This window comes from Tamandua tetradactyla, chromosome 4 (genome assembly GCF_023851605.1).
Source record: "Tamandua tetradactyla isolate mTamTet1 chromosome 4, mTamTet1.pri, whole genome shotgun sequence".
NCBI classification, from domain to species: domain Eukaryota; kingdom Metazoa; phylum Chordata; class Mammalia; order Pilosa; family Myrmecophagidae; genus Tamandua; species Tamandua tetradactyla.
Genome location: NC_135330.1, coordinates 83,336,680 through 83,362,190, shown reverse-complemented (window position 1 = coordinate 83,362,190; position 25,511 = coordinate 83,336,680). Strand labels below are relative to the sequence as shown.

At 39.0% G+C, this 25,511-nt stretch overlaps 2 protein-coding genes across 18 annotated transcripts in view; one reads left to right on the top strand and one right to left on the bottom strand.

The window, feature by feature from the left end:
* Positions 1–274: 274 nt before the first annotated feature.
* LOC143681147 (BRO1 domain-containing protein BROX-like) lies at positions 275–21,527 on the bottom strand. Of its 14 annotated transcripts, XR_013174399.1 has the most exons (9): positions 20,991–21,488; positions 20,762–20,889; positions 19,921–20,008; positions 19,725–19,808; positions 19,032–19,137; positions 10,295–10,367; positions 9,239–9,344; positions 8,346–8,435; positions 275–1,451 (listed from the first exon to the last, which is right to left on the bottom strand). XR_013174399.1 is itself a non-coding variant. In XM_077157935.1 (7 exons), exons 1-5 carry the CDS (start codon positions 20,481–20,483, stop codon positions 9,330–9,332), a joined length of 399 nt encoding a protein of 132 aa, XP_077014050.1. In that variant the 5' UTR covers positions 20,484–20,655; the 3' UTR covers positions 275–1,451; positions 8,346–8,435; positions 9,239–9,329. The 14 variants fall into 14 exon arrangements, 5 of the variants coding, with proteins under 5 accessions (XP_077014050.1, XP_077014052.1, XP_077014053.1 ...); XR_013174396.1 differs by having other exon boundaries at positions 10,707–19,137; positions 20,762–21,527; XR_013174394.1 differs by having other exon boundaries at positions 19,690–19,808; positions 20,762–21,489.
* AIDA (axin interactor, dorsalization associated) overlaps positions 20,690–25,511 on the top strand; it is a 74,567-nt gene continuing 69,745 nt past the window's right edge. The window contains exon 1 of one of the 4 annotated variants that reach the window (XR_013174392.1): positions 20,690–21,168. Coding sequence is in view for 2 of the 4 variants with exons in the window: in XM_077157931.1 (XP_077014046.1) it covers positions 21,020–21,168 (149 nt within the window). In the remaining 2 variants the exon portion in view is untranslated. Of the gene's footprint in view, positions 21,169–21,410; positions 21,734–22,119; positions 22,233–25,511 lie in introns of those variants that run through there. The other 3 variants (XM_077157931.1, XM_077157932.1, XM_077157933.1) reach the window with 3 other exon arrangements.

Genomic DNA, 25,511 nt, shown 5'->3' with positions numbered 1-25,511 from the left:
ATCTAACATCTTTTCTGGAGAGCACTCTAAGAGTGAGTGTACGAGCTTGCACCTACCTAAGACCACCAGCAGGCATTAGATATAATAAATTGCCAAGAGGCCTTTTGTATAAACATCAAATATGGTGTGCTATTCTATAATTCAGTGAAAGCTCCCCTTCCAGATTATTTTAATCCTTTTAGTTTACTACTAAACCATTTTAAACCAAATTTGAAATAAAAATCAAATTTTAGTTAAATTACTCTAATACCAAGTGAAAAAATAATCTTTAGACACAAAGTAACGGCAGTCCAAAGTGACACTGCAGTTTATTTTTACCCATATATTAAGACACATAAGAAACAGTATTTTCCAAAGCACTATTACTCTGGGAAATAAGGAAATATTTCTGAATACATTTTTATTACTGAGTACTTTTATAGAGCACAGACAGTGTGATATCGTTTGCAAGGTAGAAAGTTTTCTACAGAATATTAATTACACTGTGATAATGATAAGCTCTCTAGCTCAGCTTACCACAGTGCACAATACTGCCTCACACTAGATAATGCTACGTATCAGGTGAAGGCGAGGTGGAAGCCTCCTTTCAGACTAGGATGTGAGAGGTACAAACAAACAGAAGTAGAAACTGAAGGGGCAAAGAACGTTGAATATGGAATTCTTGTTGCCTAAAACAACTGATGCAAATATATAATTTTTAATAGTTACTATGAAGAATTATGACTTTGTATTGCAGTATCTATTACTGGCTTAGTAAATGTAAAACCTTTTTTTTTTTAAAGTCAGAATTTCATGAAGTCTTAAGTAAAATCATTTTTTATTTTCATAAATAAAAAGATACCTCATTATTAAATGTATGCAACAGGAAACATCTTTACATTTATTAAATCTCCAAAATTTACAATGACATTTCAAACAATATTATATAAAATGGGATATTTTAGTCACAGTGTCTCCTTGGCCAAATTAACAAGGTGTTATTAGTTTGTAAGCTGCTGGAATGCAGCGTACCAGAATTGGAGCAGCTTTTTTTTTTTTTTTGGAATAGCTTTTAAAAAGGGAACTTAATAAGTTACAAGTTTACAGTTCTAAGGAAATGAAAGTGTCCAAATTAAGGCATCCAGGGAGAGATACCTTAATTCAAGAAGCCGATGTGTCTGGAACCTCTGTTAGCTGGGAAGTCGTGTGCTGGTAACTGCTGGTCCCTGCTGAAGGCTCTGTTGCTTTCAGCCTCTGTCCCTCTGGGGGTTCCTCACTTTGCCTCTCCGCAGACAGATTTCATCTCTTGGCTTCCCTTGGCTCTGTCCAGGTTCTGACTTGTGTAACATCTCATGGTGACCTCTGCTGGGCTCCAAGCATCACTAACCCTCCACGTCAGCATCTGTGTAAGCACTGCTCGGAAGTTTCTGCTGGCTCTGTTGTTTCTGAGGGTCCTCCAAAATGCTTCCCCCCTTAAAAAATTCCAGTAAAACTAATTAAAACCCACCTGGAATGGGTGGAGTAACATCTCCTTCTAATCAAAGGTCACACCCACAATTGGGCACCTCACATCTCTGTGGAGATAACATAATCAAAATTTCTGTCCTAGAATGAAAGAGGACCCATATCTCACACCCTATACAAAAGTTAACTCAAAATGGATTAAAGATCTAAACATTAGGTCTAAGACCATAAAACAGTTAGAGGAAAATGTTGGGAGATATCTTATGAAACTTACAATTGGAGGCAGTTTTATGGACCTTAAACCTAAAGCAAGAGCAATGAAGAAGGAAATAAATAAATGGGAGCTCCTCAAAATTAAACACTTTTGTGCATCAAAGAACTTCATCAAGAAAGTAGAAAGACAGCCTACACAATGGGAGACAATATTTGGAAATGACATATCAGATAAAGGTCTAGTATCCAGAATTTATAAAGAGATTGTTCAACTCAACAACAAAAAGACAGCCAACCCAATTACAAAATGGGAAAAAGACTTGAACAGACACCTCTCAGAAGAGGAAATACGGATGGCCAAGAGGCACATGAAGAGATGCTCAATGTCCCTGGCCATTAGAGAAATGCAAATCAAAACCACAATGAGATATCATCTCACACCCACCAGAATGGCCATTATCAACAAAACAGAAAATGACAAGTGCTGGAGAGGATGCGGAGAAAGAGGCACACTTATCCACTGTTGGTGGGAATGTCAAAGGGTGCAACCACTGTGGAAGGCAGTTTGGCGGTTCCTCAAAAAGCTGAATATAGAATTGCCATACGACCCAGCAATACCATTGCTAGGTATCTACTCAAAGGACTTAAGGGCAAAGACACAAACGGACATTTGCACACCAATGTTTATAGCAGCATTATTTACAATTGCAAAGAGATGGAAACAGCCAAAATCTCCATCAACAGAAGAGTGGCTAAACAAACTGTGGTATATACATACGATGGAATATTATGCAGCTTTAAGACAAGATAAACTTATGAACCATGTAATAACATGGATGGACCTAGAGAATATTATGCTGAGTGAATCCAGCCAAAAACTAAAGGACAAATACTGTATGGTCCCACTGATGTGAACGGACATTCGAGAATAAACTTGAAATATGTCATTGGTAACAGAGTTCAGCAGGAGTTAGAAATAGGGTAAGACAATGGGTAATTGAAGCTGAAGGGATACAGACTGTGCAACAGGACTAGATACAAAAACTCAAAAATGGACAGCACAATAATACCTAATTGTAAAGTAATCATGTTAAAACACTGAATGAAGCTGCATCTGAGCTATAGGTTTTTGTTTTGTTTTGTTTTGTTTTGTTTTGATTTTACTATTATTACTTTTATTTTTTTTTCTATATTAACATTCTATATCTTTTTCGGTTATGTTGCTAGTTCTTCTAAACCAATGCAAATGTACTAAGAAATGATGATCATGCATCTATGTGATGATGTTAAGAATTAATGATTGCATGTGTAGAATGGTATGATCTCTAAATGTTGGGTTAATTTCTTTTTTTCTGTTAATTAAAAAAAAAAAAAAAGAGAAGGGATAATTGGAGATGAAGGGATACAGACTGTACAACGGGACTGGATATAAAAACTCAGAAATGGACAGCACAATACTACCCAATTGTAATGCAATTATGTTAAAACACTGAATGAAGCTGCATGTGAGGTATAGGTTTTTTGTTTTTGTTTTTTTTGTTTTTTTTTCTTTCTATTATTGTTTTAATTCTTATTCTGTTGTCTTTTTATTTCTTTTTCTAAATTGATGCAAATGTACTAAGAAATGATGAATATGCAACTATGTGATGTTATTAAGAATTACTGATTGTACATGTAGATTGGAATGATTTCTAATTGTTTTGTTAATTCTTTTTTTAATTAATAAAAAAAAAAAAAAAAAAAAAAAAGTATTTGCACCATAAGCCAGAAATAACAGAACAATTATTGTATGGCCTCCTTTAGAAAATGCTTATAAGAAAACAGGGCCTAGATTGTAAGCTCTTATGGCAGACACATTTAGTCCAGAGTGGCAATTATTATTATCTGGATTTGGCTGCTTTTTTTTTTTTTTTTGCTATTTTCTTTTCTTTGCATGGGCAGGCCCGGGGAAGCAAACCCAGGTCTCTGGCATGGCAGGCGACAACTCTGTCACTGAGCCACCGCTGCACCGCCCAACGCTGTTTTATATATGTATAATTTTGTATTTAGATATAAGAACGAAGCTGATAAGATCAGGATTAAGGTAATTCAGAACTCAGAGGTAAGGAAGATGTTGTCTATATTTTAGAACCGCACCCACTCTTTGAGACCAAAGGAAGAAGGGTTTATTTTATCTGGAACCTAATTTTCTGTGGTACATAATCTAATTCAATCTATTTATATAGTTCATTTGGAACAACTGAAACACAAGGAGTCCATAATAAGAATGAGAGCCTTTAATTCTGTATGGTTTAATGTAATGCCTGGATACATCCTAGAATATAGCAAGCAGGTAATCAAAATGTATTGGCAAAGTCCCTTGAGGGATGGGAGGAAAAAATATGGAACTATTAACTTTACCATCAGGGAATCCCCTGATACTGTGTCAAACATCGGGGATACTGTGTCAAACCCAAATCAATAGGCCAAGCCCTGGATCTTGAGGCTTACTCTTGTGAAGCTTATGTAAGTAGTAGAGAAGCTTAGCCTACCTATAGGCATACCTAAGAGTTACTTCTGGAGGACCTCTTTTGTTGCTCAGATGTGGCCTCACTCTAAGCCCAGCTCTGCAAGTGAAATAATTTCCCTCCCCCACACATGGGACATGACATCCAGGGTTGAAGGTCTCCTGGCAACATGGGAGATGACTCTCAGGGATGAATCCAGCTCTGGCACTGTGGATTCAACAATTCCATCCTGACCAAAAGGGGGAAAAGAAGTGAAACTAATTAAGTATTAGTGGCTGGGAGAGTTCAAATAAAGTCAAGAGGATACTCTTATGCAAGCTTCAGTTAGACATTGCTACCTATTACAGCTTGCCAAACCCCAACCAAAACCATTCCAGCCAATCCTGAAGAACACCTAAGGCTATACATAAGATTCTTCAAAGGTTTTATGTACTAGGTAACTTTCTAGAAACCTACAGATGGGTTCCTGTACAGATAAGCCCTGAAACCAGGAGGGGCCAGCCTCTCCAGAACATCAGCTAGTTCCTTCTCCCTACCCCTTATTATTGACAGACCCTTCCCACGTGAAAAAGTTCAAATGGCCATAGCCCAAATACTCCTAAAGAGTGGGAAAGAAAGATCAAAGGTGATGGTGGAATTATACAGAGAAGGTAGGGTTTAACAAATGAATATAACTGTTGAATCATTAAATTGATATTTCTTTTAGTTTCCAGTATTTTAGAGCAGCTAGAAGAAAAAACCTACAATTGTGGAATTGTAACCATGTCAAACTTGGAAATCTGTTCTACAACTAATTGTGGTGCTGTACTTTGAAATTTATTTCTTTTTTATATATAATTTTTCACACACACACAAAAAATGGACTGTATTGATAAAAAAAAATTTATTCCTTCTAGCCTCCTATATTCTGGAGTAACTACAAGGAAAAGTCGGAGTGGATGGTATGGTAGTCCATGACAAACTCTGGGATCTGTCCTGTAACTGCTTGTTGAGGAGTGCTCTGAAAACGATTTCTTTTTTCTTTCTTTGTTTGTATATATGTTACATTATAAAATTAAAAAAATTTTTTAAAGTAATTGCCTCACTATAATTTGGTTCTAAAATTGTAAATCATCTTTTTCTACCTACTTTAGTTCACAATGGCACTGACTGCCAGTGAACATTACTGAAAGCTGCCTATTAATTGTAAAATGCTAATGATGAGTTTGGGGAGATGAGAGATCTGGCATTAAAGGGTTGAAAACGCAGTAGTTAACATTGCTTTTAGGGTTATGCATACTTGCATGAACTATGTAGAAACACATTTTCATATGAAGACATTTTCTCCATTTCACAGAGTACACAGGCTCCAAACTGGATAAAGTGATTTAAAGTTACATTTTCAAAAGTATTAGGAGACTTTTAGGTTCATGTGTTCTGATGCTAAAATCAGAATGCCATTCAAGTCTAAACTTCAAGCATTTACACACATCTTAAAAACCTGCTTTATATGAAGTAAGTTATTTTCCTGTAACCAAGTTTTTATATATATATAATTTTTTTATTGTATATACAAAGCAAAGAAACAAAAAAGCAATAGTTCCCAAAGCACCCCTCAACAAGTAGTTTCAGGACAGATCCCAGAGTTTGTCATGGGCTACCATACGATCCTCTCAGATTTTTCCTTCTAGCTGCTCCACAATACAGGAGGCTAGAAGGCATAAAATATTTTTTATCATCACAGTCTACTTTTTTTTTCTTTTTGTGAAAAATAACATATACACAAAAAAGCAATAAGTTTCAAAGCACAGCACCACAATTAGTTGTAGAACATATTTCAGAGTTTGACATGGGTTACAATTCCACAATTTTAGGTTTTTACTTCTAGCTACTCTAACATACTGGAGACTAAAATTGCTATCTCAAAAGAGTTATCAATTTAATGATTCAGCCATCATATGCATTTGTTAAATCCTATCTTCTCTGTATAACTCCACCATCACCTTTGCTCTTTCTATCCCTCTCTTTAGGGGTGTTTGGACTATGGCCATTCTAACTTTCATGTTGGAAGGGTCTGTCAATAATAAGGGGTTGGGAAATGGAACTAGCTGATGTCCTAGAGAGAATGGGCCTCTAGGTTTCAGGATTTACCTGGTCCAGGGACCCATCTGGAGGTTGTAGGTTTCTGGACAGTTATACTAGTGCATGGAACCCTTGTGGAATCTTATATAATACTGTGGGTGTTCTTTAGGATTGGGTGGAAAGGTCCTGGTTTGGGTTTTGCAAATTATGATAGGTAGTAATGCCTAACTGAAGCCTGAGTAAGAGTAATCTCCAGAGAGGCCTCTCGACTCTGTGAACTCTCTCGGCCACTGATACTCAATTAGTTTCACTTCTTTTCCCCGTTTTGGTCAGGATGGAACATGTTGACCCCACGGTGCCAGGGCCAGACTCATCCCCGGGAGTCATCTCCCACATTGCCAGGGGACTTTTTCCCCTAGCTGTCATGTTCCATGTAGCAGGGAGGGCAATGATTTCTCTTGCAGAGCTGGGCTTAGAGAGAGTGAGGTCACATCTGAGCAACAAAAGAGGTCCTCCGGAAGTAACTCTTAGGCATACCTATAGGTAGGCTAAGCTTCTCCACTACCAACATAAACTTCACAAGAGTTAGCCTCAAGATCAAGGACTTGGCCTATTGATTTGGGTTTGACACAGTATCCCCAATGTTTGACACAGTATCTGGGGATTCTCTGATGGTAAAGTTTAATAGTTCCATAGTTTTTCTCCCAACCCTCAAGGGACTTTGTCAACACTTTTTGATTATTTGCTTAATATATTCTAGGATGTATTCAGGCATTACATTAGGCTATACAGGATCAAAGGACGCCTTTCTTATTCTGGGCTCCCTGTGTTTCAATTGTTCAAGTAAGCTATACAGATAGGTGAGTTAGATTATGTGCTACAGATAATTTCAGTTCCAAATCAAATAAACCTTTCTTCCTTTGATCTCAAAGAGTATGTGTGATTTAGAATGTCTTCCTTACCCCTGTGTTCTGAATTACTTTAACCCCAACCTGATCAGCTTCATTCTTCTCTAAATATCAGGATTTTCTTATAACTAAGTTTTAAGCTACATAATGGGATTGGTTAAAAGATGACGGCGTTTCTTTGATTTGTTGTTTAAGATAATGATAACAGATGTGACTAAGAACTTCAAAGTAAATACTGATCATTTTATTATCTAATCTAACATTTTTCCTTAATATAACAATGCCCACCAATATCAGAGACATAGACTATACTTTCCTAATACTCATTAACTCTGTCCATCATTGAAACTTGTATAAATCCCACACAGGCACATACATACATTCATATATCCTTTTACCAAACATGTCTCCAACCTGTTTCCTCCCTCCCCCCATTTCCTGCTTTGCTGTCTTTGTCAAAGTTTTATCATTTCCTCTATAGACTTTAGCAATTTCTTCATAAGCAATTGCCCAGCAATTCCATCTTCCATACCACAACTATAGGAACCTTTCTATAAATTCAAATCTAATCAAGTCAGACTTATCTGACTTATCTAATCAAGTCAGATAAGTAATATCTTAATGGGTATCAAATATCTACAGATCCTTCGATAGATTTAGTAACCAATTCCTAACCTCACAAATATATACCTTTCCACCTTTTCTCTTAGGCTCATCCTGTGCTTCAGCTAACAAAAACTGTCAAAAGGTCCCAGAATGTGCTTGGCTTTTTCTTATCTCTGTACATACTACAGAATGTCCTACTTTTCCCATACTCCAAAGATACTACTGAGCTTTAAACTTGTGTTTATATTTCAAAAGAAGGTCAAAACACTAACTTTCTCTAGAACGCCTTCTCTACCACGCTCAGTTGATTTAGGCTCTTACTTTATTGCTATAATAATGTCTTAGATATAACTAAGTATAGATATAATTAGCTATAATTGATTAAAAATTTTATGTTCTCCTTATGTAGCTTATTAACGGTGAACAGCTCTAATTATTTCTCATATTTTTCTTAAGACCAATAAAATAATGCAGATTATGCCAATTTTGGAAATGATGAAGCATTCTGAGAATTTTCTTGTTTTCTCAGTTCCCTATTAAGCCAACAGTAGATAAATCAGAAACCTTAAAGACTAAAAGCCCGTTAACTGTAAAATTATAAGCTTACCAGCTTTTTGACAGAAATTGGCTGTTTCATATGCCAGAGCAGCAATTAGTCCAGAAGCTTGTTTTAGTTCAATTGTTCAAGCAACTGTTACTGTAATCAAAACAAAGTGAATCTATGATTAAAGTCACGTGCATCCACCCTAAGTTCAACAACAATATCAAAAGACAGTCTTATGGTTTTAAAATTGGAATTTTAGTACAGATTGTTAGAACTATTTTAATATGCAAAATAAATTGCAGAATATGCAAACACAAACAGACAATAATGAGCTTCTTGATTCTGACACCATTTGTTTAAATTAATCACTAGCTAATCACAGAAAGTTACCACTATAGCATGATATACTAGAAACCTAAACATTTCCAAGGCACCAGAGGTTTGAAATAAAGAAAAACAAAATCAAGTTTTCAACTTAATCCTCATTTTATTTCCTGCCACTGAAAGGCAAGGTTACAAGGGAAGCCAAATAGTAGCAGCCATGAATCAATTTCTTAGCATAGATCTCTGAGTCTAAGAGCAGGAATTTGGCTAAGATAGAGAAACACCAAACCAGAATTCTGCCTGGTGCACGCCTCCATTACCAATGCTGCCTGAGGACCACACTAAGCCACGGGAAGGGGAGGAAAAGGAACGACCAGCAAGGAAGAGAGGAAAAAGATAAGTTAAAGAATTAATTTTATGCTGTCAGAAATGGCATGAGATGAAAATCTCTTAAAAAGAGCCATAGGCCATAATGCCTTTTCCTGCTAGTGAAGCATGAAGGCAAGAACCAAAAATTATTTCTCACCACAAATTTCTCAAAAGCTGAAACTCAATTCCAGCTAATCGTGATTGAAAAAAGAATAATTGAAAGCCAATATAGATTTTCTTCAAGAAATTTTATAATTTTATACCTTCTTGAGTTTCAGCCTGACAATGGATAATATAAGTTTCTATGATCCATGCCTCTAAACCCCTTCCCTTTTCTGCAGGTGTAACATGTTTTCAAATATGATTTTCCTGCAAGAGAAAAAAAAAAAGAAAAAGGACAAATTGTATTTTAATCCAGTTGTTAAGAGTTGAAGAAAATGGAAGTTACGAGACACTCAATTTGGGAATATATCAGAAACTCAAAGACAAACGAAAACTGCAGAAAAAAGAGACTAAAAACTCCCGTGTAGCATACAACCCAGCTTTTATAAGAACAAGAAACACATGATCAAAATTTGGATCATTAATAGATTGTTTAGATCTTTAAATGAATAGTAAGCCAAATTCCCCTTTGCATGGCAGCCTGAAATGTTATCCACATTAATAATTGAGGATATAAAGAAAAATTACTACTCACAATTCTACAGTTCACTAAGGATTACAGCTGTTAAATCATTATAAAAGAGTCTTATTTCATCACAAGAGAACCCAACATTGGCCTCCAGTAGGCCTTCGATAAGTAGTGGTTTAATTAGAATGAAGCGGGGGTGGGGTAGGGGGGAGGATTCAGATTGCAAAAATACATTATTCTTTCTCCTAATTCCCATCACGTCTCCAGGCAATTTAATATAATTAGTGGGTATTCTGCCCCTCTAATCTTTTCACTAAGAAACAGAGAATACAACCAGAAGTTCAGTTTTAAAAAAGTCATGCCTGCTCTTGGCAGCTCCTGGAAGGAGAAATGAGAAATGGTAAGGACTATCAATTTTCCTGACTGCTCTCTCCTACCTTTTGGAAAGAGACAGAAAAAATAAGCAGGATATTACAATGTGGATTTTCTAATTTTAAAATTCACTGATTTTAAGACTAAAATTCATACATTTAAAATTCTGTAATTGACAGCTCCCATCAACAAGCTGGTTAACAAAATGAAAACAGAATACATACTAGCTCTTTTTACCTAATGAAAAAAGTCCTTCCCACTTCCAAAAAAAAAAAATTCAAAAATTAAAGCATCGAGAATATACATCATTTTTTACCTTTAAATGTTTAAAAATCCCAGCTGTAACTTTTAAGCTTTGATGGACTTCTTTTGCTTCACCTTCTGTTGCACTTAAAGACAGTGGTTAGATTAGTCAGAGAATAAATATAGTTTCTGGCACTAAAACCAAACAATTGATAAATTCTCATAAAAACAATTCAGTCATTTGTGTTTCTTACTCCTGGCTTTATTTCTTTTGAAAATTCTATTATGGCATTTAAAAAACTAACAAATACAGGGCCATGTAGCTCAGCAGGCAGAATTCTCGCCTGCCATGCATGCAAGAGACCTGGCTTCAATTCCTGGTGCCTGCCCATGCAAAAATAAAGAAATTAATTAATTAATTAAAAAGCAACAAATAAAACAACAGCCAAAGAAAAGATACTATAAATGGGAAAAAAAAACCCTACCTAAAGGTAAACTCTGGACAGAAGTTTCCTGCTGGTCCTTCTAGATGTCTTCTGTTCATGTACAAGCATAACAAATTATACATTTAACACAGCCACACATTTAGAAACCACATGCATAAACAATGGTAGCTATACTCACCACTCTAGCTAACACTCTTTAGGGATAATTTTACATCAGTACATAACATTCAACTTCATTTTTAAAATGTTTGCATATTATTCCCACATACCGATGTACCATAATTTGCCAGTTTCCTATTGCTAGTATCCCCTTTTGCTAATCCAAAAATTGTATCTCATTTTATTTCGCCATTCTTTAATTCTTTAAAGCATCTTGCACATACTAATAAATCTTTTGTATTTCTCTCTTTTAACTGTCTGTTGATGTCCTTTGCTTATATTCAACTGGTTTGTTGGTCTTTTCCTTATTGATTTGTAAGAGTTTACACATTAGAAAAACAATTTGTCATAGGAATTGCATTTTTTTCGACTAGCCTGTTGTTTGTTTTGTAACTCTGTTTATGATATGCAAACTTCTTTATAGTTCCTTAGTTTGGGGTCTTATTTAGAAAGACCTTCCCCATGAAAGATAAAAAAAAATTTCCCTTTTAACATCAGACTCCGTAATTCTGATACGGAAAATACTGTCATTATGAGGTAACCTTTCACTTATCCAAAATAGTACCTTTTATCAGTAACCTAAACTTTTTAATCAAAATATTTTTATTGACAAATCTTCATATATATACTGTGCATACATGGTATAAATCAATAGTAGCCTAGACTTTTTAATACTGATGCTCCACATAAGTGAAAAATAACACATACGCATATAACCCCTCAATATGAACTTACTTTTCTTTTCTGGCAAGTCTTAAAGCATATCTGGTATACTATTAAGAAAAAACATTAAATCCCATGGAAACTAATTAAAAAATAGCATTCTGCTGGGAAGTAGAACTATAAACATGTTTACTAAACTCTGTCAGTTACTAAGACATGAAGCCTATTATACATCCAATCAAAATTATAAAGCACTATATGCTAACTAATAGTATCCTAGCTACTGGTAAATATGTATGAAGAAAACACACTACCTATTTTTAATATAGATGGGAAGATAAGATACACACACATATATTGGTAATTAATAAATAATAAGTGGGTATAAATAAAGGCCCAGTATGTGTTCCATAATAGTAAATATGAGAATAGTGGCTTTCAAATTTCATTGTATATAGAGCAGCTTTAAAGGTAGAAATTTCTGAGATTCACCCAAGAGTCAGTCTGAAATGAGGCGCAGTATCTACATTTTTAACAAGTACCTAGGATTCTTTTTTTTAAAAAGAAAACAGAAAAAAATTTATACATACTATAGCCCTTACCCCTCCCTTTCAATAGTGATCAATGCTATTGATCACTAGCATTTCAAACTAAATTTATTTTAATATTCGTTCCCCCTATTATTTATTTTTATTTCATATGTTCTACTTGTCTGTTGACAAGGTAGATAAAAGGAGCATCAGACACAAGGTTTTCACAATCACACAGTCACATTATGAAAGCTATATCATTATACAATCATGTACAAGAAACATAGCTATTGGAACACAGCTCTACATTTTCAGGCAGTTCCTCCAGCCTCTCCATTACATCTTGAATAACAAGGTGCTATCTACTTAATTAATGCGTAAGAATAACCTCCAGGATAGCCTCTTGACTCTGTTTGGAGTCTATCAGCCATTGACACTTTATTTTGTCTCATTTCACTCTGATGAATGCAAAACTATATGATGATATTGTGAGCCACTGATTATATACTACATAAGGACTGTATATGTGTGAACACTTGTCGATAAACATATTTTTTAAAATGTGATCAGACCCTTATTTTTTTCTCTTCAAATACAGAGGCTATGAGTTAGCTACTGGTTATAAAGTCACAAAAACCAGCTTCCATTTAGTACTTCCTTCACATTGCTCACCTTGGAATCTGTCCTAGTAACGTATCAGCCCACTTAAAATTTTGAATATATCATAATTTGCTTTCTCAGGTAGATTCACCCAATGAATTTATGAACCCAAAAGAAAAAAAAAGGTACAAAACATTTGAATTTTAGAAGAAACCTGAAGTGTTCTGTTTAGAAAAATTTTCAGATCATGACTTTTGCAGATACCTACATGAAACTCGTAACCCCTTGCCCACCCTCTCTATTCCATAACTTGTCCTAAGGTAACATAATATGTGCACATTTAATTCTGAAAATGTTAAAAAGATCACATATCAACCCTGCACTCTCAAATTTCTGAAACTAAAGCATCTCAAAGTATACAGCCTGGACGACTAAACTATTCAAATTTGGAAAATCTAAGAATTAAATGTGAACTTTTGCATAGTTGTTTAAAAAAAAACCTCAAAAGTTTATACAAATAACTAACCTAGTAAAATTAAAAAATATGAATCTGCTACTTTCGTCATTATTTCTGGATTACAGCTCAAATCAGTGAACAGCTAAAACAATGATGCCCTGGATGTTCTCAAATCACTTATGTGAGAAAGAAACATTAAAGTTAAGTAACCTGTATTAGGAGGAACTGTACAAAAGCAGCTTAAAGGTTTCAATGCAAGAGATTTAAAACATAACACTTCCTCCCGCATATCTATTCTTTAATTATGACTAACACTAAAGATAAAGGACACTTCTAAAAACTGCTTTAAAAGTTGTTCAAAATTCAGTTCAATTATAGGGGAAAATTATGGATACCATTATGCAATAAAAATCTACAGCAATTTTTAATTAAAAAATTTAACAAATGCATGCATTTACAAGTTGAGGGAAATGAAAATGAGTAAGTTAAACTGACTAGTTCACAATGAAAGGCTTTGAAAGGTGCAAATTTAATATGATTGTGTATGATTTTAGCATCTCCGTAATATATATATATTTTCTGGCATGGGCAGGCTCTGGGAGTCAAACCCAGGTCTCCAACACGGCAGGCGAGAATTCTGCCACTGAACCACCGTTGCACTACCCTTCTTAATATTTTTGAAATGTGAAATTACATATAAAATAGCAAAATATATTTTATTAAGTAGAAAACTTTATTTTAGGAAATATAAAACTGCATTATCAAGAAAGTGTAAAAGCATGTTTATAAGTACTTCCTCGTCTCCATTTTCCTTTACTTCTCTGCAGCAGTAAATGGTACAGAGTAACCTTTTTCTTTTTGAAATTCTTTTCTCCCTTGATTCCAATAATATTAAACTTTCAAGGTCCTCCTCTTACCTCTAAAAATTTCTTCTATATTTTCTATGCCCCCTTATTCCCAAATTCCAAAAAGTTTAGTCTTTGACTTTCTGGTTTTCTCTCTTAAGATCTCATCTCTTCTGACAATTTCAACTACGTCCATTCCCAGATCTACATCTTCAGCTTTGAACTAAGTCCTCCTGTTTCAGTTTCATATCCAATTCCTGAAGACAATTAGCTTAGTAAGGCTCTCCAGAAATCATATTACATTTACAATGACTGAAGGCACCTGAAATGGGTATAAATAAAATGGTGTATGGAGTGGGCCACGGTGGCTCAGTGGCAGAGTTCTTACCTGCCATGCTAGAGACCTGGGTTTGATTCCCGGTGCCGGCCCATGCAAAAAAAATAAATAAATAAAATAAACCCAATGTGTAAAAGAAATAATAAATTTAAATTGTAAGCACCAAGAGAGAAAGGACTGTACACCCAGACCCCATTAGGTGTCTAAGGCAAAATACGTACTCAACTGACTTTATCTTGAATGGTTTAGATGTAGTACTTACACATTGGCATTAACTCAAAGGCTTCTTCAAGGAACATACATACCAATAATTACATACAGCTGACTGAAAATGGCATGTGCTACCTTATGAATTAGTCATTGTTTGACACATTTAACCAGAAGCTGAGAAAGACTGATTCCAGGACTACAAGCAAATTTGAATCCTGAAGGCCTAGACTCAAATAATCTGGTATTTTCACATAGATGCTCAAACAATACCTGCAGCCCAACTTGTATAAAGTTATGTTCATCTTAATATTATACAATTTGTGAAAAATGTACCTTAGAAATATCTAATCAGATTGCTCATTTTATAGATGAATAATTAGGTCCAAAGAAATTAAGGGATTTGCCCAATGCCACAGATTAAACAACTCATCTGCTTTTAGGAGTCTAGCTTGTTTTTGTCTGGCCCACAGCTGATTTTGTACAGTTGGTGAATTAAGAATGTTTTTTTACATTTTTAAGTGTTATAAAAATAAGGAAAATACACAACAGAAACTATATGTAGCCCACAAGGCCTGAAATATCTACTATCTAGCCCTTTACACAAAAAGTTTGCCAATCCCTGATCTAGATTAGCAAGACTTTGCACCAATCATTTCTTTCCACAAAAGGCAACACCTCTCCTGCTTTCCTTTTACCAGTACCACTAATTTATTGATCATCCAGGTTCCATATCTTAAATAAACTGAATCCTTGACAAACTCCCAGAGCAAATCAGTCCATCAGGCTGGTTGACTACTCCTTTGAAATATCACTTATAACTATTTCTTTTTCTCCAACTATCTACTCTACTTACAAGCCCTGTAACAAAGGTTTTCCTAACAGAAATGACTTCCTCTTTTCCCATATAACTATCTAAATCAAGGATTAGCACACTAAAAAAAAAATTCTATAAAAGGGCAAATAGTATAAATATTTTACGCTTTTCCCACCAAAAGATCTCTTTTGAGCCTATTCAACTGTGTTGCTGTTGTGGAAAACAGCCAGAGGCAGCCACAGGCAACATGTAAATGAATGGGTGACTGTGTTACAATAAAACTTCCACAAAAACAAGCAGTGGGTCAAATATGTGGGCCATAGCTTGCCACCCCAAGAGCTAAGCCATACAATTTATTTAAACTTCAGCTCACATCCTTTTATTTTCTCTCTTCTTAAATATTTCTATTGACAAATTTTCACACACATACATTCTATACATGGTGTACAAGCAATGGTTCACAATATCATCACATAATTGTGTTTTCATCATCATTATCATTTTTTAGAACATTTGCATCACTCCAGAAAAAGAAATTAAAAAAGAAAAAAATCATACTATCCTTATACCTCCCTTTCATTGACCACTAGTATTACCATCTACCCAATTTACTTTACCCTTTGTTTCCCTTATTATTTATTTTTTTATCCATATCATCTGTCCATACCCCGGATAAAAGGAGCATCAGTCACAAGGTTTCACAATCGCACAGTCACACTGTAAACGTTGTATCTTTATACAATCAATCGTCTTCAAGAATCAAGACTACAGGAACACAACTCTACAGTTTCAGCTACTTCTCTCCAGCCACTCCAATACATCATAAAATAAAAAGAGATAACTATATAATGCATAAGAATAACCTGCAGGATAACCTCTCAACTCCATTTGAAATCACTCAAAACAAATGACACTTTATTTTGTCTCATTTCTCTTCCCCCTTTTGGTCAAGAAGGCTTTCTCAATCCCTTGATGCAGGGTCCCGGTTCATCCCGGGACTTCTGTCCCACATTGCCAGGGAGATTTACACCCCTAGGAGTCATATCCTACATAGGAAGTAGGGTAGTGACTTCACCTGTTGAATTGGCTTAGTGAGAGAGACCACATGCGCAACCAGTGGGTCTCGGGGAGAGACTCTTAGGCCTAATTTTTTTTTTCCAAGAACTGCTGACTTTTTTTATTGAGAAATCTTCACACACATACATTCTATACATGGTATACAGTGGCTCATGATATCATCACATAGTTGTGTTCATCACCACGATCGTTTTTTAGAACATGTGCATCACTCCAGAAAAAGAAATAAAAAGGAAAAAGAAAAAACTCTTACATACCATACATCTTACCCCTCCCTCTCATTGACCACTAGTGTTTCTATCTACCAATTTATTTTAACCTTCGTCCCCCCTATTATCTATTAATTTTTTATCCATATTTTTTACTCAGCTGTCCATACCCTAGATAAAAGTAGCATCAGACACAAGGTTTTCACAAGCTAAACAGTCACATTGTAAAAGCTGTATCATACAATCATCTTAAAGAAACAAGGCTAATGGAACACAACTCTACAGTCTCAGCTACTTCCCTCCAGCCACTCCAATACACCATAAACTAAAAAGAGATAACTATATAATGCATAAGAATAACCTCCAGTATTACCTCTCGACTGTTTGAAATCTCTCAGCCACTGGTGCTTTATTTTTCCTCATTTCTCTTTCCTCTTTTGGTCAAGGTTTTCTCAGTCCCTTGATGCTGGGCCCCATCTCATCCCAGGATTTCTGTCTCACCTTGCCAGGGAGATTTACACTCCTAGGAGTCATGTCCCACTTAGACGGGGAGGGCAGTGAGTTTACTTGCCATATTGGCTTATAGAGGGAGGCCTCATCTGAACAACAATAGAGGATATCTGGGGGTGACTCTTAGGCTTAATTTTAAGTAGGCTTAGCCTACCCTTTGCAGGGTAGGCATTTCATAGGGGCAAACCCCAAGACTGAGGGCTCGGCCTATTGATTGTCTCCACTGCTTGATAGAATATCAGAAATTCTTCAATTAAGGAAGTGGACTATTTCCCCCTTAGTCCCCATTCCTCCAAGGGGACTTTGCAAATACTTCTTTATTCACTGCCCAAATCACTCTGGGATTTATCGGGGTATCACACTAACCTGGACAAACCAACAAAATCTCACACTATATGTAAGATTCCATGTAATTATGGTGTTCAACTAAACTGACCACACAAATTAAATTAGGTAATGCCACCAAAAATATAAATTTTGTACCAAATAAACATCTCTCCCTTTAGTCTCACACAGAAGTTGAAGTTTTAAAATATGGATGATATCATCCTTTACCCAGACTTCTGGTATAACTTAGTCCTATCCAGATCAGCTTCATTCATATCTCTACTCAATGTAGGATCGCTTTTTCAACTTTTTAAATAGTTCCTGTATGGGTGTACTACTGACTTGCATAGCTTCAGAGCTCTTGACTGAGTCTCATGTGTCACATAAATACTCAAAGTTTCTGGGAAAGACCATGTTATATACAAACAGTTCAGTATCTCAGAATTTAGAATTAACAGTTATATCTCCTGAACATATGTGACTGCTTTAAGAGCTTACAATCTAGGACCCATTACAACAGGCCCCAATCTGATAACCCATGCTCTCACTTTAGTTCACTGAATTTTTAGATTATAGTTAGTCCATATGTTTGAGGCATATTTGTCTTTTTCTTCTTGATATTTCATTCAACATACAGCTGTTAAGGTTCATTCACCTAGTTGCATGTCTTAGGCCTAATTTTAAGTAGGTTTAGCCTATCCTTTGTAGGAGTAAGTTTCATAGGGCTCAGCCTATGAATTGTTTGTGCCAACCAATCGTGAGAACATTAGAAACTCTCAAATTGGGACGATGGATATTTCCTCCTTTCTCCCTGCTCCCCCAAGGGGACTTTGCAAATACTTATTTACTGCCCAAACTACTCTGGGATTTATAGGGGCATCACACTAACCTGGACAAACCAACAAAATCTCATGCCCTATTTAAGATTTCATGTACTTATCGTGTTCAACTAAATTGATCATACAGGTTAAATTAGGAAATGCACTATCCAAAATAAAAATTTTGCAGCCAATAAACATCTCTCTCTTTAGTCTCACACAGAAGTTGAAATTTTAAAACATGGTCATGTCCTTTCCTAATATGGTCACAGGGATCTCTGCCTGATCTGAACTCAATGAGTTTATTATCTGGTCAAGGTACAGTAGCAATGTACTACTTCATGTCATCTTCTGTACTGTTATAATATACTGTTGAACTCTTTTTCTGTGATTGTTTGAGATTCTCTGGGACTCAGTTTACGTATCTAAAAATAAGGACTGTGGCCTGGTTGGCTAAAAAAGTTAAAAGAATCTATGAGGAGAAGTAAGATGTATAGTATGTATGAATTTTTTCTTTTTATTTCTTTTTCTGGAGTGATGCAAATGTTCTGAAAAATGATCATGGTGATGAATATACAAGTGTGTGATGACATTGTGAACCGCTAACTGTACAACATGTATAAAATGTATGTGTGTGAAGATTTCTCAGTTAAAAAAAAAGAATCTATGAGCTAATACTTTATATGTCATTTACGAGTTTATAAGGAGTCTGCGTTATGTATTTCTATACTGAACATGGGTCCCCTCAAAAGTTCCTTGTATCCAAGGATGGTTCGATCAATATTTGTTGAGATTGATTAAAACTTACTTGCACACTTTTGAAGCAGCACGGCCAGCAGTCAAATTGTAGTTAAAAGAGACAGGAGCTGTGGCTTTTAATATGAAGCCAATGGATAATTTTCCATAGATGTTGTCTATAGAAAAAAGTAAATATAAAATAAAGACAGTAACACTTAATAAACCGGTAAATAGTATATTAAATATTTTTAAAAGAAAAGTTTACTGTAGTATATATGTGGGTATATATCTTACATATGAAAGAAATATATACATATATATAAATGATTTAATGCTATAAGTAGATCTTATTCTAATTGACTGCCTATTCATGGGAGTTTAGATCAGACCCATAAAAAGAACAGTATTTGGAAATTTGCCCCAGTAAGTACAAATAGAGCAGTGATTTTCATACTTCAGTGTGCCTAAGACACCTGGGTGGGGGAATGGGGTGGAGGGAATTTTGTTAAAATGAAGATTCTAATTCAACAGTCTGGTGCCAGGTTGAAGAATCTGCCTTTCTAACAAGCTCCCAGAAGAGGCTCATGCAGCTGTTCTCCTGACCCCACTTTTCAGTAGCAAAGTATTAGACATGGGTTGGACAGATGCAAATAGAAGGGCACAGGACCAGATGAACGTAATTTCCAAAAAGGTTCACAGGATGACCCTCATTTAGGAAGGCTACTTACAAACAAACGGGTTTTAAATTCATCACATTTCTTACATCATATTGCTGCCGGCAACAGAATTATAGAGTCTGTTCTATAATCAATGTATTTTCCATAAAATAGCTTATAAGCATCAATATCTGCATAATAAAAAGTAACACGTTTACTTCAATTATTTCTATTCTAAAACCGAAAACATTTAAAAAATAACTAAACTGAAATGTCAACTAAAAAGAAAATTAAATCCCATACCTTTGAGGTTTGAAAAACGCCAATTTGTTCCTTGCCTAAAAGTCCTCGGGTAGATAACGCACATAACACACGAAGACCTCGCCTAAGACTTAAATATGGAAATCAGATTCTTTGTTAGGAAGCAATGAAGATGAAATTCTGATAAGGTGTACCTACTTTGAATGCATCATACAAGGTTGTCAACCGACTTTTGTTATTATTAGAAAAATACGAAATAACTACTTTAAGCACGTCTCTTATATTTACGTAATGTGACAAAAACGGCTCGGAGGCGCATCCGATATTTAATCAGAAAACGCCCCAAGCACCTACTGAAAATTGAACGCTTACACCTTTTTAAAGTACCACCTGAACGTCCTCCACGGAGCGCTCCTTTACAGCCTCGGCACCTACACGGGTCCACGCGCACCTGCCTCACGCCGCCTGGAGACGGGTCCGCGCGCACCTGACACCGCGAAGTTCAAGTTCCTCCGGGAAGGGCGGCCTCCCGGCGCCTGGCGGAAACCGCCTGAAGTTTGGTCTGTCTTCACTTCAGGAGCGAGAGGGGTGCTGTCCCGTCTCATCTTTTCACCTCAGCGTTCAGGAACTCGGCGGGTGAGCTGTCCACGGAGGGAAACGATTCCGGACACGGGACCCCGCTCCTACCTACCTGGCGCCAGGCCGCCAGCGCCGCGAGCGCCCACTTCCTACCCACTTCCGGCCGCGCTTCCCGCGGGTGCCGTCGGGGGCGGCGGCCCAGCCCCGCGCCCGCGCTCAGAACAGCCCTGTCAGTGGAATGCCGATACTATCAACCCGGGAACTCGGGCAAACAGCCGGACAAATGCCCAGTTAGCTTACACACCTCCCAGTGCTGGCGGCATCGCCCGGGCAAGAGCCTTCGGCAAATTGAGCCGTGAATACCGCTGAATCGGGTCACTATGGATCTTCCTTCTTTCCTTTGATTCAACGCACCAGGAGACTGTTGGACCCCTATGGGGAGGTGGAGGGGGCACTGGTCTACGGTGACTCCCGTAAAAGGGGAAGATCCTGTTGTTTGGGCCTCTGGGGAAACGGCCGGGGTGGGGTCTTACTGGGTGGCGCCCGTCCTCACGACATACTGATGGATTCCTCCGAGTTTGCACAGCAGTCTCCTCAGGCAAGAAAGGAAATGTGCAAGCCCCCAAGTAAGAAAAAGAGGGAGTCGGAAAAAAACTGCCGGAAAGCCGGCCAGAGCCCAGCAGGGTCACGTGGCTGGAGCAGCCATGACAGGTACCGAGGCGGAAGCTGCTGCTTAGGGGCGGAGGGTGTCCGCTGTGTAGCAGCTCCCTGAGAATACTCCATTCCTCAGCCTTTCCTTCCTTCCCCTCCAGGGACTTAACTCTTTTGCCGCGGTCTCTTCTCGGAGAGAAAAAGTATTGGCCGGGCCTCCCACTGGGCTGAGGTCAATGCCCCGACAGCAATGGCTACCGCGGAGGACTGGGGCAGCCTCAACCAAACGCGGGGCGGGTCCTCAGGGGCGGGGTTTGCGCGGGGCGACCGCTTTGGAGCCGCCAAGTTCGGCTGCGGCTGCAAATGGGCTTGGGCGGCTCCTCACTGGGTGGCGGTGGTGACCGTAGCGGATCCTCATGGTCCTGTTAGTGTCAGGGCCAACCCCGGGGAGGATGGCGCCCTAGAGCCCGGCCCTGCTGGGGAAGGGGCGGGAGGGCACGGGGTGGGGACCGGCCATGTCGGAAGTGACCAGGACTCTGCTGCAGCGCTGGGGCGCCAGTTTTAGGAGAGGCGCCGACTTCGACTCTTGGGGCCAGCTGGTGGAGGCGATAGACGAGTATCAGATGTGAGTGACCACCCGCGGGCGCGGCCACAGCGGCTCGGGTCCGCCCTCTCTCACCGGGCCTCGCCACCGAGCGGCAGCCCGGGCTTCTCGGGGTGGGGCCCTGCAGGCCGTCGGCCGCGCGCCCCCCGGCCCGAGAGGAGCCGCTCCAGACACTGCGGGGCCGCCCGGGCGTCGCCGCCGCGTCCCGTCAGCAGGCGGCCTTGCCTTCTGCTCGCGTCGGCCCACAGGCCACCCCTTCGCGCTTCCCAGCCTCGTGGGTCCGCGGTCGTGCCGCCGGGCTGCTCTCCTCCGCCCCTCGAGGCGCCGCCTCTCGCTTTCCCGCAGGCTGTGCGGAGTAGCTGTGTGCTTCGTCCACGTTCGCGGACCAGTGCGTGTGTGTGCGCGCGAGTGTGCGCGAGGTTGTTGAGGGGATTGGTGCCCCCAGGAAGTGGCGAGGCCGAAGATGAGTCTCCTGCCAAAAGGAGGGCCCTCTCGCGCCGCGCCTCCAGCCGCGCTCCCGGTGAGCCGCTTTTACGATCCACCCGATTCCGCTGCCGTTTTGGGGAAGAGCCCTACACAAGGCTGTGGGCCCCCACCCCACCCGCTGTGCCCAGTGGTTTTGGGTGGAGCCCGCGCAGGGTGTGAGCCGGAGGGCAGGGTGTGAGCAGGAGAGGGCTGGGTGTGAGCCGGAGAGGGCCGGGTGTGAGCCGGAGAGGGCAGGGTGTGAGCCGGAAGGCAGGGTGTGAGCCGGAAGGCAGGCTGTGAACCGGAGGGCAGGGTGTGAGCAGGTGTGAGCAGGAGAGGGCAGGGTGTGAGCGAGAGAGGGATGGGTGTGAGCAGGAGAGGTCAGGGTGTGAGCAGGAGAGGGCAGGGTGTGAGCGGGAGGGCAGGGTGTGAGCCGGGTAGGCAGGGTGTGAGCCGGAGAGGGATGGGTGTGAGCAGGGGAGGGTCGGGTGTGAGCCGGAAGGCAGGGTGTGATCAGGAGAGGGCAGGGTGTGAGCAGAAGAGAGCAGGGTGTGAGCCGGAGGGCAGGGTGTGAGCACGAGGGCAGGGTGTGAGCAGGAGAGGGCAGGGTGTGAGTGGGAGGGCAGGGTGTGAGCTGGAGAGCTGGGTGTGAGCAGGGTGTGAGCGGGAGGGCAGGGTGTGAGCTGGAGAGGGCCGGGTGTGAGCAGGAGAGGGCAGAGTGTGAGCCGGAGAGGGCCGGGTGTGAGCAGGAGAGGGTTAGATGTGAGCTGGAGGGCAGGGTATGAGCAGGAGAGGGCAGGGTGTGAGCCAGAGGGCAGGGTGTGAGCCAGAGGGCAGAGTGTGAGCCGGAGAGCAGGATGTGAGCTGGAGAGGGCAGGGTGTGAGCAGGAGGGCACATACCACAGCCACCACTCCTCCTCGGGCTTGCGCCTGCCCTGCGTGCAGCATGTACTTCTGGGTGCATGTGAGGACCTGGGTGCATGTGAGGACCGGCTCCTTCGGGCAGCCCGAGTCCGATCTCGGTTTTAAAGCTGGAAGTCTAGACGCGTGTATATAATATCTTTCTTCCCCTATGCATTTTACTGAGAATAAACACGGCCTACCAAAATGCTGTTGTTTGCGAACTACTTCTTGGGTTAAAGCAAGTTATTGTTTTGAGGTTTTACGGAGTATGAAAACATGTGAGTAAAATCCTTTTTTTCTTGTCTTCTAGAAAGAATACAGTACTGGTCCTTAGACGTTCTAAATTTTTATCCCGTCCCCACAATTTTTTTTTTTAATCTGACCCTGAAGATAATTTAAATGTGTGACCGTTCTTTACCCAATCCTACTGAATTTGAAGTGCCTGTGATTTCAAATATCCCTGAAAACAACCAGGCTCTGAGCCTTTTTGCAGTGTGTAACAACTACAGTTGTTTTGCACCTTCACATGATTTTATTTGCCCTTGCAGCTACCCGGTGAGAATGTTACTATTTTAAAATGAGGAAAGTGAAGCTGGAGTTAAACAGGTGATTAGGGTCACAAAACTGCACCATTGAAATCTGGGGTTTCTAAACTCCAAATCCTGACTTCTCTGCCGCACAGGGCTTGAGGGGCTTTCTCTGAGATGCATTTATCGGGTAGTTCTTTAAGTGAATTGGACAGTTACACAGTGAGCACCTGTGTATCATCAGTCGTCAGTATGTCACCTAAAATTGCATGCCCTGAAATATAAAGCTGCCTCACTTGTGGGGGCGGGTGGTGCGTGAGTGTAGCACCTGTCGGTCCAGTAGCCCTTGCCATGGAAAGTGAAGATGAGGATATCCAATTGACGTTACAAAGGAAAATTGAACATGAAAGCTGTTTAGTTGGGATTTCTCAAAAACGTCTGAATGATGGTAATAGAAACACAGGAACCAAATCCGTCGTTGGACTGCAGTACTAATCTTTGAACTTCATGATTTGGAGTAGTCTGCAAACTAATGAAAACTGCCAATGTCAAATTTGAATGGAAATTTGTAATGATTGTCTTAGATTTTGTAAACTTATACACACTACATATAAAATGAAGTCAGGAGTTTAAAATGATCTAATATATCCAGAAATGAAGGGAAATTGGCCTTTTGTTGAGAATTGTCTGTTTGGATAAAGGAGGCCAGTTGGGGGCCACTGAAGTAAAACATACATGGTTAATTAAAGATAACTCCATTTAGCAAGCTGCCTGCAGAAACATGACCCTTCAAGTAACGGCATAGTCGTGCAGAAATGGTACTGAAAATCAGACGTTTCACAGGATCACTCCTGAAGTATTTATCTAGGACAGGACTGCTTACTAAATATTTATTAAATGAGTGGATGAGTTTTAAGACTGAATAATCCCTGTTTTAGTTATCTTTACTGTGCTTTATATTAGCACAACTCAAAGTGTGAGCCAAAAATTGAGGGAAACTATTAATGGTCTGCAACTGATAAATTCAGAAATTGGGAGCAAGCATTTAGAAACAACAATATGAATCTTCATGATATTTTTTGCTTGTTTGTTATATTTTTCACAATATCTCAGTAGAATTTTTAAAAGTATCAGTCTGGGACAGGTTGGGGTTAAAAAAAACTTGTGCTTCACTACAGATAGTTTGAGAAGCCTATTCTGTGTCATGGAATGCTGTGGGGGTTCAGCCAGCCAATAGTTTATGTGTTTAGAGTCTGTTGAAAATTGCACCTTGAGAAGAGTCGTGTCCTATCTGTAGGCCCCCTTGCAAGATTTGCCATTCATGATGAGTCTTTAAAGAAGTCTATTTGACAGGCTTCTCACCTTTACTAATAGAAATGCCACCTACTCATCTGATACACAAAGCATAAGCAGTTTTCCTAAGTGGACAAAATCATGTCTCTCTTTGTCTTAGAATGGAGAAGTATTTTGTGGACTTGAAAATTAATTTTTTTTAAAATTTTTTGTTGTATAATGTAATATATATATACAAAGCTAAGAAAGAAAACAAGCAAGTTTTCAAAGCACTCTTCAACAATTAGTTACAGGACAGATCCCAGCATTTGTCATGAACTATCATACAATCATCTCAGAGTTTTCCTTCTAGCTGCTCCAGAACATAGGAGGCTAGAAGGCATAAATATTTTTCTTTATCATCACAATCGATTTTTTTTCTTCTTTTGTGAAAAATAACATATATACAAAAGAAGCAAAAAATTTCATCTCACAGCACAACAATTAGTTGTAGAACAGATTTCAAAATTTGGTTATGGGTTACAGTTCCACAATTTTAAGTTTTTACTTCTAGTTGCTCTAAGATACTGGAGACTAAAAGAGATATCAGTATAATGATTCAGCAATCGTAT